Consider the following 13,202-nt stretch of genomic DNA (forward strand, 5'->3'; position numbering starts at 1 on the left):
CTCACGTGCACACACTTGAGCAAGCGTTAACACACACACACACACACACACACACACACACATAGACACACACAGAGAGAAACAGGAGTTGCTGTCAATCAAACAGGGTCTGTAAGGCTGGGGCTGTCTGTCAAAAGTCTTCAGTAAGACATGGAGAGAGAGAGAGAGGGAGAGAGAGAGGGGGGGAGAGAGAGATAGAGAGAGAGAGGGGGGGGGCAGAGAGAGAGGGAGAGAGAGAGTGGGGGGCAGAGAGAGAGAGAGGGAGAGAGAGAGAGTGGGGGGCAGAGAGAGAGAGAGAGAGAGGGGGGGAGAGAGATAGAGAGAGAGAGAGTGGGGGGCAGAGAGAGAGATAGAGAGAGAGAGAGGGGGGGGGGCAGAGAGATAGAGAGAGAAAGAGAGAGAGAGGGGGGGAGATAGAGAGAGAGAGATAGCCTCCACCACCACATGGACCGGTATGCGCCCTCCTTCATGTTTTGGATTGTAGATATGGATATAATAAAAACCTAATATGGACACACTTAAGAGTTGGCCACAACTGGCCGCATTTCCAATAGCTACCTAAACCTGAAAAACGTGTACCTGTCCATGACTTTACAACCACATGTGGAAAAGCCCCTGCGCTGCGTGCCGTTCTCAGAAGGAGTACATTATATGCTGGATACAGGCTCGGCCTACAGGTCAAACATTTGGATAATACTCAATAGTGACACAATGAGGTCAGCGCTGAGAGTGTAGATCAAAGTACATACTGTAGTGTCAACAATGTCTTCCCTAGTACCAGCTCCGTCAGACGAGGCGTGATGATCATGCTTGTTTATAAATCTCTCACTGGCACAGCACCAGAATATCTGGAAGAGGTTTCGCTAGCATATCAGCCCGATAGAGCTCTCAGGTCTTCTGACGCTGGTTTTCTCTGTGTACCACATGTACAAAAGAAGAGATTTGGTGAGGCTGCGTTCTCATTTTATGCACCCAAGTTGTGGAATGCACTGCCAGTTTACATTAGGGTTGCAACCTCAGCAGATATGTTCAAGTCAAGTACTAAAAACCTATCTTTTTAATGTTGCCTTTAAATGTCTAAATCATTGAATGATGATTATATAATGATTGGAGCACTTTGAGCTGCAACGTTTGCAGGAAAAGCGCTATACAAATAAAAACGTTAGAATGTGATAGCAGAGTTCTAACCCCCTGAAGTGTATCTTACTAAAAAAGTGACTTTATTATGATATAATATATATATTATAGTATTACTAGTTTACATATTCTCCTCTAGGACAGAAACGAGGGTAGTGTTGGTCTAGGAGGGGATAGTGAGTTGGACTGATGATTGGAAGGTCATGAGTTTGAATCCCACCTGGAACAGTCCGCCACTAGTCCGAGAATGTGCCTGTAATCTCTCATTGTAATTATCTTTGGATTAAAAACATCTGGTAAATTATGATTCATTATTAGAAACTGGATCAGTAGGCATTATGTAATAATAATAATAATAATAACTTTTTATTTGTATAGCGCTTTTCCTGCAAACGTTGCAGCTCAAAGTGCTCCAATCATTATATAATCATTATTTAATGATTTAGTCATTTAAAGGCAATATTAAAAAGATGGGTTTTTAGTCTTGACTTGAACATATTTGCATATTTGTACACAGAGAAAACCAGCGTCAGAAGCCCTAAAAGGGCTCTAATGGGCTGATATGCTAGCAAAAGGTCTGAACATATTCTGGTGCTGTGCCAGTGAGAGCTTTATAAACAAGCAGAAGGATCTTGAAATCTATTCTGAACTTATTCTGAACATATTCTGAACATATTCTGAACATATTCTGAATGTAAAAGCCATGTTAGTTGAAAGCATGTGAAGGGTGAGCGTTGTGAAGAACAGCATAGCCGCTGGAGATAACATGAAAGGTTGTTTATTCCAAATGCATACATCACCTCTACTTACTAACACATGCTCTTAACACCACGCCAGCCGTGCCTATTTCACCTACTATTAGAGCCGCCTCGAGGTTCCAAGAGAAATTACTGCTCCACATATCCTCCCTTCTTGTTTATAAAGCTCTCACTGGCACAGCACCAGAATATCTGAAAAACCTCTTGCTAGCATTTCAACCCAATAGAGCCCTCAGGTCTTCTGACGCTGGTTTTCTCTGTGTACCACATGTACAAAAGAAGAGATTTGGTGAGGCTGCATTCTCATTTTATGCACCCAAATTGTGGAATGCACTGCCAGTTTACATTAGGGATGCAACCTCAGCAACAACCCCAAGACTAGACCTGTGACACAGACCTTATCGCTGTGACCTCAAATTCAAGAAAAATAGGCGTCCATATTCAACAAGTTGACCGTTCTGCCACACTCCAGGTGCTCTCTGCTGCAGGGGAGGGAGGCAGGTGTGCAACCAAGCCTCGGCTCACATCTCCAGTGAGTACCTCCCTCTTCACTAAATCTCTCTTATCTATTCTATCTAATCTATATAAAGTATTTGTAAAACAGTATTTGTGATAGAATTGTCCCCCAAAAATATTTTTGTTTTCTACAGTCTCCCTCTCCTCAGCCTCACACACCTGTGCAGGCAGCCGCCCCTGGTCTCCCACCCTGGTACACCCCTGGTCTCCCTCCCTGGGACACCCCTGGTCTCCCTCCCTGGTCCACCTGGCTGACCTGGGAGCAGCGGTTCAGATACAACATGACCGGTCATGTACCACTTGTTACGGCTGACAGTCCGAAGGAAACAGGATGGACCAAACCAAAGTGCTGCACAAAAGCCATAAACATAAAGCCACAACAAGAGAAAAGGTGTGTGTGTGTGTGTGTGTGTTTGTGTGTGTGTATGTGCGTGTGTGTATGTTTGTGCGTGCGTGTGTGGTGTGTGCGTACGTGCGTTGCGGCGTGTGTGTGTGTGTGTGGTGTGTATGTGCGTGCGTGCGTGCATGAGTGGTGTGTGCGTGCGTGCGTGGTGTGTGTGTGTGCCTGCATGCTTGCATCTGTGGGGATGCAACCATGTGTCAGACAGAACAACAGACGTACAGAAAACAGAAAACAGAAGAAGAAGTCGGTCTGTTTTGACAGTGAGTCTTTATTCCAGGATGTCAAAACAAAGCATTTACTCCCAGTCCAGCTTTGAGTTCTTACCACAGTGGTAACAGTACATTCTCACAAAGCTGAACCTGCCAGACTAACAACACAGTTTATCAAATATCATCTTAATATAATTCTCAATAAAACATCCTCGTTGGTAGCTCAGGTGTAGCGCCAGACCCAACGACAAAACAGCAGTCAGCGTCAAAGCTAGACCACAGTTGGCTGGTGATTACCAATCTGTTTGCACAAACTGTCAGTTTCAAATAAAGATAAAAAACGAATTAATTATTAAATAAGTATTTTTGTTTCCGCTGTGAGTGTAGTAGAGCTATCGTCAGTCCACCTGGCTCAAACACATCCCGGATACACGATAACACAAACAGCAAACCTTCTTGAAGCGCTCTTCTTCACACTACATTCAATATCTTCCTCCTGCATCCGAATATTATTATTATCTTCCTTCAGTCAAACCTTTTCAAAACACTTCCTCAACTCCCTTCCTCGTTCCACGTACGCGATTCCCTCATCCTCATCTAGTTCGGAACTTCTTATTCCACAGTCTCACTGTCCTCGTGGCTTACTTACTGTAACACTTCAATCAATTGACTTTTATTAGCTTGAACTGCCAAAAAGTTCCCCAGCGATTATTTGAGACAATATCTGTTGCAATACTATAAGACAGTGGTTCTCAAACCTCTCCTAGGGGACCCCCAGCCGCTCCACATTTGATCTGTTCCACCACCAGCACACCTGATTCAACTAATCAAGTACAAAGCAATTATGATTGGTGGGGTTATGATCAAATATGTGGAGCGGCTGGGGGTCCCCGAGGAGAGGTTTGAGAACCACTGCTAAAAGAGAATGAAGTTCGATCGAGAGATCAGCATTCACTGGAAACTGTACGGTAGTAATTACATGAGAAAAAAACGGTAATTACAAATCAATTACAACGACCGATTGTGTTTAAATCTTCCAAGCAGGTACCAGCAGCACTCGAGTTGAGGGGGGATGGCATCCCCCCCTGAAATAAAAACAGTCAAAATCATCCCTGTTCTAAAACTGCCATCCCCCCTTTCCATCCCTTATGTAATTTTATCAATGAATGTGGTATTACTGCTATTTCAACATTTTGTTTTGCGCATATTGAGTAAAATACTATGGGCGAGGGGGGGGGGGGGGGGCACGCACACATGCAATGACATTTCTACCAAGTCACTGACACTGAAGTCACTGACGCTGTGGGGATGCAAAAATTGTCCCATGATAAAATCCACCATCCCCCCTGAATTTTCTTTTACAACTTGAGTACTGCGTACCAGCTAATAAATAAAATAAATACCAGAAGCTAACCAGAAGTGTGAAAGTCAAAGCATTATCCACCCAACCCTCTCCGAAGCGTCACGCCAAATTTCACCCCAAAGTTATCTACCTACGCGCTTTCTATCGCCGAAGCCGAAGCGCTACTGATCGCGGACGACTTCACCGTGTTCTCGGTCGCCGAGGAAGACGTGGACGACTTCACCGTGTTCTCGACCGCCGAGGAAGACGCAGACGCTGACGTGATCGCAGAGGAAGAGGCCGAGGCTGATGCTGAGGACATGGAGGACATCTTGACGGTGCTCTGGCTGGACGAGGAGGAGGAGGTGGTGGTGGTGGCCTTCCTCACCGTCTGGATGGTCTTCTTCCTCTTCACCTGCAGGACCTCCATGGCGTCCAGGTTGACGCCCTGCTGCTGGATCACGCTGGTCTCCGTCTGCTCTGACTGCTGCTGCTGCTGCTGCTGCTCCTCCATCAGCTGCTGGCGCTGGATCTGTGGGACGGGGAGGGGGCGGGGGGAGGGGGGGAGAGAAGGGGGGGGAGAGGGGGGGGCGAGGGGAGAGAGTGAGAGGGGGGGAGGGGGGAGAGGGAGGTGGGAAGGAGAGGGGGGGGTGAGGGGAGAGAGAGGGGGGCGGGGGGGGAGAGAGAGAGAGGGGCGGGGGGGGAGAGAGAGAGAGGGGGGGGAGAGAGAGAGGGGGGGAGAGAGAGAGTGGAATTAGTCAGTTATTTTTATTTATTTATTCGTTTATTTAAAAGGGACAATGGACAATGGAAGTCATTGATTCTCCCTGAATTAGTTGGGTAGCTAAATTGCATCAGCAGTCCCTGGGCAGGTAAACAGAACTACAGGACATAAAAATATCACATAAAACTGAAATGAAATATTAAATAATAGCAATTACTAAATATATACCAGGAGTAGTAATTGGACTGTTACTAACTAAACTACAGTCTCTCTCCATCAATTAAATTAAATTCAAATGGCTTAAAATTGGCATGAAAGGGGAATACAGTGATGCCAAAGCAGTTGTGGGATCTATAATAATAAGAAGAAGAAGAAGAAGAAGAAGAAGTAGAAGAAGAAGAAGAAGCAGAAGAAGAAGAAGAAGAAGAAGAAGAAGAAGTAGAAGAAGAAGAAGAAGGAGAAGAAGAAGAAGAAGAAGAAGTAGAAGAAGAAGAAGAACAAGAAGAAGAGTCTCTCTCACCATCATCATGAGTTGGTACTTGGCGATGGCCTCGTCGGTGCTCACGCCCTCCCCCAGGCCCAGCTCCGCCGCCCTCCGGGCCATCTCCACCCTGTGGGACCCTGGGGGGGTCCAGCCCGCGCCCCGGATCCAGTTCAGGTCCGCCTTGTAGTTCACCTGCCGTGGAAGGAAGGACCCCCAAACACCCAAAACTCAGTTCTACTTTCTAAGAATGGAGTCAATTATATTCCATTTACACTGTGCACATATGACACGGAATTTTCGCTGTATTTGAATTTGTAACCGACCACCACAGTGTCTCTTTGTGGTGACTTGATTATACCATTATCTCTGATTTACTAAGCCACCCCACCCAACACACACACACACACACACACACAAGACACACACTCACACACACTCACACACACTCTCTCATACACTCACACACACACAGAAGACACACACACACACAAGACACAACACACCAGATACCCAACACAACCCCCCTCCCACCCTTGCCTTCCACTCCACTCACGTCACTCTGCAGCTTGTAGGCCTGCTTGGCGTGTTTCATGTTGAGCTGCTCCGTGTCGCAGGTGTAGTCGTGGAGTTTGGTCCGGTAGGCCGTGTTGCTGACCAGGGCCTGGCTCTTCTTGGCCTGCTGGAACTCGGGCTGGTCGCTGTGCATCTTGAACTGGGAGCGCCCCTCCTTGGACTGCCTCTTGTACTCCAGGCTGCTCTGGAGCTTGTTGGCGGCCATGGAGTGCACCATCTTGGGGTCGTCCTGAACGCAGAGCAGGCCCACCTGGTGGCCCTTCTCCTTGGCGAAGGCCTCCTTGTAGCGGAACTGGTGGAGCGAAAGGCAAAACTTGTTATATACCAGTGCTCCTCCTGAGACATCTACTACCCCCCAGCACTGTGTCTCCTGAGACATCTACTACCCCCCAGCACTGTGTCTCCTGAGACACCCGCTTTTCCCCTTTACTGTGTCCCCTAAGACTTCTACTGCCCCCCTTGTACTGTTACTCTGTTTCTCCAGTGTCTATATAAAAACAATAAACAAATAAACAATATATATATTTTTTTTTTTTTCATTTCTTTCCTTCTATCACTGAGACTGCCGATGGCCTGAGCTAGATTACTCTTCCTGCTACGACTGGTGGATTGATGATTCACTTGCTTAGTCAAATGGATTGACCGTAAATCGCTTTGGAATAAGGCGTCTGCTAAATGCCACAAATGTAAATGTAAAAATGTCAGTTACATCCCCCTTTGTATAGTACCAAATAGTATAGTACCCTGGGGAAAAACACTTGTGCGCTTCGATCGTAAAAAACATAACCACTCAACCACAACGACACCCGCACAGTTCTGTGTTCAATTTGACTGGTTAGAAGGAGGAGGGTGGAGGAGGGTGGAGGAAGAGGAGGAGGAGGAGGAGAAGGAGGAGGAGGAGGGGGAGGAGGAGGAGGAGGGTGGAGAAGGAGGAGGAGGAGGAGGAGGGGGGGAGGAGGAGGAGGAGGAGGGGGAGGAGGAGGGTGGAGAAGGAGGAGGAGGAGGAGGAGGGTGGAGAAGGAGGAGGAGGAGGAGGGTGTTTCCTGTAAGCGTGAACTCACATCGCTGGCTATCTCCCTGGAAGCCTTGGCTGTCTGGAAGGGGATGGCGTCCAGCCGCAGGTCGAAGCCTGCTGACTTCACCTCTTCTCCAGATGCTTTGTAGGCCTTCTGCAGAGGGCGAGAGACAGAGGGAGATAGAGGAGAGGCGGGTGAGAGAGGTGTGTGATAATGATAATGATAACACAACCAGGCTAGAGATAACACAACTAGGCTAATGATAACACAACCAGACTAGATATAACACCTCTTACACCTCTTACACCTCTTACACCTCTCAGGCCCTGAACACAGCAAAGACCTAAGTTCTGGGCCCTGGACAGTCTGGACGGATTGTATGGCAGCTGCTTGACTGAAAAAATCAGGTGTAGTGCTGAGGCACAAACATGTACATTTCAAGCCTGCAAACTGTGACACTTTAAATAACGTGAAACAATACTATTGTGCAATATGACAACCCTAGTCGACTATCTGTACAGTATAGTACAGTGGATTGTGTACATAGCCTTTATTTATGTAAACCAGCTCCTTCCCTTCTTGTGATTTTTTTAAAAGTTTTTTTTTTTTTTTTTTCCTTTCCTAACACCAGGGGAGCCACCCCTCCTAAATTTCGTTGTTTGGTACCTGTACTGTAGCAATGACAATAAAGTCCATTCATTCATTCATTCATTCATTCATTCATTCTTCAACAAGTGCTTACTGACTGCTGTAAGCATAATTATAAGGAAATAGTGACCATAATAGATACTCACACACATTACAGTGTCATTAAAGTGATAGCTAAATGTCACATCCATGTTCAGCACCATCCATACTGAAGATCCAACCATTATGCCTCGAGAGATCACTTGTAGAGGGTGTGCTCATCCTTCTAAACATCATTTAACCTACGGTACTTTGACTTTGGACTGAGCTGTACATTTAAATATGTCTAGCACAAAACAAATCTGAATTTTCTTTCTTTTGGAGATTTGTAGAAAAGGTCAAAGGTCAAAGCGTAGTCTCTTACATCACTGATCTGCTGGGCGTTGATCTTGGCTCGTACGAAGTCGGGGTCGTCTGCGTGCAGGGTGTACTTGTGCATGGCCGCCGCGTCTCCGGTGTGGTACAGCCTCTGCGTCATGGAGAGATTAGCATTTACATAAGCATAGGTACTAGAAAGAGAAAGCATTTTGAAAAAACAGTTAACCCTCTCCCCCTCCCCTCCCCATGTGTCCCCAGCACTACCTCAATTATACTTTATTTTATTTATTTTAGGGTTAGGGTTATTTTATTTTTATTTTCTATTTCCATTAGATCTTTTCAGTTCAAGTGTCTTTGAGTGTCTAGAAAAGCGCTATATAAGTCTAATGCATTATTATTATCTATTATTATTTTGTATTATCTGAGCTCTATACCATACTCCAACAGTTTGGATTTGTAATCAAACAATTACTATGAGTCAGAGATTGGCCACACGTGCCACTACTCCGTACAGACCAGACTAGAGCATCAGAGACAGAAGTCTGACGTCTGAATCAGCAGGATTCCTGTGGGGAAGAATCAGGAACGTAACACCCCGGGGGAAAGATGTTCTCTAACTTTCCAGCGGAGCAGTTAAGCTCGGTTCATTTAGGTTCACTTTTTAGGTTCATTTGGGGTTAGAGTTAGGGTTATGGTTGGGGTTAGGGTTAGGGCTAACCCTAACCGTAACCCTTTACCATAACCCTAACCCAACGTATTCAAACAACAAACAAATTGGGATACACAGTATAATCAGTACTGGATGTAATTAGAATATACTCCAAATAATGTACTGCGAACGCCCCCAGAACATCAACAACTTTGTTTTAGAAGTGGCATAGCTCAAACTGTTTTCCCAGAATTCCCAGGGATTAGAGCAACCAGGGAAAGTATTTCAACCTTTGTAGCCTCTTATTCCCCACAAACTACAAACATATTATACATATTTGGGTCAATTCTAGAAAAGTGACTTATTATAGACAATACAGTAGCAAAGATACCAATGATACATTCCGTTGTAATTTGATAGCACCAACCAAGTGTTCTCCCATGCATACAACCTCCCCTACCCCTAACCATCTCCCCTAACCCTGTGTTCCCCGTTCGTTAACTCTGTTGTGTTCTATGTGCTCATGTTATCTGTTGCTTGTTGTTTCTGTGTTTTCTGTTTTTCCCATATTGTCAGCGTCTTTGAGCCTCGCAAAAGTGCTATATAAATACAATGAATTATTATTATTATTAAGTGAAGCCCAGAGTTTGAAAGCAAGCCTGTACCTCGTTGGTGAGCTTGTTGCTGTTTTTAGCGTGGACCATGTCTGGCGTGTCGGCCACGGAGGTGAACTTCACACTGTCGGGCAGTTGACGATACTTCTTCTGCAAGAGTCACAGCATTTCACAAGAGTCACGCCATTTCACAAGAGTCACACCGTTTCACAAGACTCACACCATTTCACAAGAGTCACAGCATTTCACAAGAGTCACAGCATTTCACAAGAGTCACTCATTTCACAAGAGTCACACCATTTCACAAGAGTCACACCGTTTCACAAGAGTCACACCATTTCACAAGAGTCACACCATTTCACAAGAGTCACACCGTTTCACAAGAGACACGCCATTCAACAAGAGTCACACCATTTCAGAAGAGTCACGCCATTTCACAAGAGTCACACCATTTCAGAAGAGTCACGCCATTTCACAAGAGTCACACCATTTCACAAGATGAATTTCAGCCACACACACTTCATTCATTTATTCACATATCCATCTACATTCATAAGTAGGTTGTTGGAAACACATTAAGATGCCGACCTGGCCATAGATAACTTAGAAAGGTTGTGTCTCAGGGAACATGGCCGCCGGTGTGTACTCACGTCACTGATGAGCTCCCCGGCCTTCTTTGCGTACTCCATCTGTGGCGCTCCCACGCCATCCCAGGCCACGCCCCTCATGTAGTTCAGGTCCGACTTGTAAAGTTTCTATACAAAATGAATATATATATAGAGAGAGTATGTGTAAATATGAATATACATACAACATGTATTAATGGTATAAGAGTAAGAATGTATATTCATACATATTACATATTATAGGTAAAATGAATATCTATGAATGAACATACAGTATGTATTCTGTACATATAAATATGTCATATATGAATATAGTATTCATATATAAACTATCATGCATTCATCCCCTTCTCTCCTCCTCTCCCTCCACCTCCCCCTCTCCTCCCCCTCCCCTCTCTCCTCCACCTCCCTCTCTCCTCCCCTCTCTCCTCCCCCTCCCCTCTCTCCTCCACCTCCCTCTCTCCTCCCCTCCCTCTCTCCTCCCCTCCCCTCTCTCCTCCCCCTCCCCTCTCCCCTCCCCTCCCCTCTCTCCTCCCCCTCCCCTCTCTCCTCCACCTCCCTCTCTCCTCCCCTCCCCTCTCTCCTCCCCCTCCCCTCTCTCCTCCACCTCCCTCTCTCCTCCCCTCCCTCTCTCCTCCCCTCCCCTCCCCTCTCGCCTCCACCTCCCTCTCTCCTCCCCTCTCTCTCTCCTCCCCTCCCTCTCTCCTCCCCTCCCTCTCTCCTCCCCTCCCCTCCCCTCTCTCTTCCACCTCCCTCTCTCCTCCCCTCCCTCTCTCCTCGCCTCCCTCTCTCCTCTCCTCCCTCTCTCCTCCCCTCCTCTCTCCTCCCCTCTGCAACCTACCTCAATCTCTACTCTCCCACCTCCTCTTTCCCCTCCCCTACCTCTTCCTCTCCTCCCTCCCCCCCTCTCTCTCTCCTCCCCTTCCCCCTCTCCTCCCTCTCTCCTCCACCTCCCCCTCTCCTCCCTCTCTCCTCCCCTCCTCCGTAACCCACCTCGCTCTGCAGGTCGTAAGCCTTCTTGGCCCACTGGACCTTCATGTCGTCGGGCAGGACCGTGTACTGGTGCAGCCTGGTCTTGTAGTCCTGGTCGCTGGCCAGCGCCTGGGCGTTCTTGGCGTTGACCAGGTGGAGCATGTCCTGGGTCAGGTGGTACTTCCCGCTGCCGCTCAGCGCATCCTTGCGGTACTCCTGCTCGCTCGTCAGCTTGCCCATCTGCATGCAGTGGAGCAGCTGTGGGTCGTCCAGGATGCTGCGGGCACCGATGTGCTTGCCCTTGTCCTGCACGTGGCTGTGCTTGTACTGGACCTGATGGATCAGATAGATACGTAGATAGACTTATAGATAGATAGATAGATAGATAGATAGATAGATAGATAGATAGATAGATAGATGTGTTCTGATGCTGTCCTGTATGCATGTATCACTGGCTATGTCCATTATAAGTAGTTGATTGATTGATTGATTGATTGATTGATTTATTAGGGTAAAAAGTACAGACAGTACATCCCAGAAGATAGCACGTAAAAGCGTAACTGAAACACTTTTTTCCAACGTGGTCCTCGTTGGTAGACAAAACAACCAAGACAAGAACATACAAAAAACAATGCACCCAGAAACATACAAAGAGCATCCAATGATGTTGTATGAGTACTCACGTCACTGGCTATGTCCTTTATAAGTGGTTGTATGAGTACTCACGTCACTGGCCATGCTGGTGGAGGTCTTGGCGGCCTGGAAGGGGATGTCCTGCATGCTGAGCTTGTAGCCCTGGGCTCTCAGCGTGTGCCAAGACTCTCTGTACTTGCTCTGCGAAGGAAAAACAAAACGTTTAGCACATAGTATAATAGTCCACTCTGGGATTTGAAAATCTACAGCATCACAAAATGGAATGCAGCTGTGTATAGAATACTTATGGGTAACCATGTATGTCTTGGTCGTACAAATGTTTCATTTAAAGTGCTTTCTATCACACTCGTGGTGTATTTGCCATTAGTGGAGGCTGGTGGAGGTAGAAATCAACATAACAATGTAGCTACAAGCTGGTGTAGGTGGAAATCCGAAGACTGGCTCATTGAATCATGGAATGGAACTAGGAATGGTCTCAAACATGCGTTTGGTACCATTTCTAATTCCATCCCATGGATGGATTTCTATCTCCGCCAGCCTCCCCTGCATATTGACGTCTGTGACGTGTTCGTGACGGCACACACACCTCGCTGAAGTTAGCGGCGTTGATCTTAGCCTGCGTGATCTCCGGCCTCTCTGCTGTCATGGTGTAGCTGTGCTGGGCGTTCACCCCCTTCTCCTTATACAGACGCTGAGAGAAGGACATTACAAAGACATTCACACAAAACATATCGTTCCAGAAACATACTCACTAGCCAGGGCTTGTATGTACTGGAAGCTTAGTGCTACCATATAACAGTGCTAGTACCGTGCTATTACCATGCTATTACAGTGCTATTACAGTGCTACTAGAGTGTATTACATGTTCCTCTCACCTCGTTGGTGAGCTTGTTGCTGTACTTGGCGTGGACCATGTCTGGAGAGTCGGCCACGGACGTGTGTTTGAAGGAGGAAGCCTGCTGACGGTATTTTTTCTGTCGGTGAGAAAAGAAGTGAGAGTCAAACACATGACTTAAAGCCAACAGCTGTAAAGCATTATTACTTGTCATAAGCACGTGTGGGCCTTCATAACGTTTTAACATCACAGGGATGTGGATGTCTATGTAGCAATCCTTCAACTGATTGAGATGCATAGCAAAATGGTAAATGGACTGCACTTATATAGCACCTTATTCCAAAGCGCTTTACAACGGCCTCTCATTCACCCATTCACACACACATTCACACACCAATGGCGACAAGCTACGATGCAAGGCACCGGCCCGCTCACTGGGAGCAATTTGGGGTTCAGTGTCTTGCCCAAGGACACTTCGACATGTGGCCAGTCGGGGCTCGAACCGCCGATCTGCCGACCTTGCGACCATTAGACAGCAGCTCTACCTCCTGTGCCACAGCCGCAAGGTAACATGGGTCCCAAGAAGGCTCCCAAGCACGCTAAAGGGTCCTATGGTTGCACCAGACGGCTGGGGAAGTCGATGTAGACCTGACAGAGTTTCTGAAGGATTTATCAGTGTGTCATG

General features: G+C 46.8%; 1 protein-coding gene across 1 annotated transcript in view; it reads right to left on the bottom strand.

Annotated features, from left to right (window-relative positions):
• Positions 1-4,368: 4,368 nt before the first annotated feature.
• The window catches only part of nrap (nebulin-related anchoring protein), a gene marked incomplete at its 5' end in the record, with an annotated part of 41,763 nt that continues 32,929 nt past the window's right edge, over positions 4,369-13,202 (bottom strand). The window contains 11 exons of the mRNA XM_080541902.1: positions 4,369-4,897; positions 5,610-5,765; positions 6,127-6,438; positions 7,208-7,315; positions 8,214-8,318; positions 9,482-9,580; positions 10,081-10,185; positions 11,050-11,361; positions 11,755-11,862; positions 12,269-12,373; positions 12,558-12,656. Of these exons, the coding sequence (XP_080398028.1) occupies positions 4,517-4,897; positions 5,610-5,765; positions 6,127-6,438; positions 7,208-7,315; positions 8,214-8,318; positions 9,482-9,580; positions 10,081-10,185; positions 11,050-11,361; positions 11,755-11,862; positions 12,269-12,373; positions 12,558-12,656 (1,890 nt within the window). The 3' untranslated portion in view covers positions 4,369-4,516. The remainder of the gene's footprint in view (positions 4,898-5,609; positions 5,766-6,126; positions 6,439-7,207; positions 7,316-8,213; positions 8,319-9,481; positions 9,581-10,080; positions 10,186-11,049; positions 11,362-11,754; positions 11,863-12,268; positions 12,374-12,557; positions 12,657-13,202) is intronic.

The sequence above is a fragment of the Nansenia antarctica genome, assembly GCF_963989245.1.
Source record: "Nansenia antarctica genome assembly, chromosome: 11".
Lineage (NCBI taxonomy): Eukaryota > Metazoa > Chordata > Actinopteri > Argentiniformes > Microstomatidae > Nansenia > Nansenia antarctica.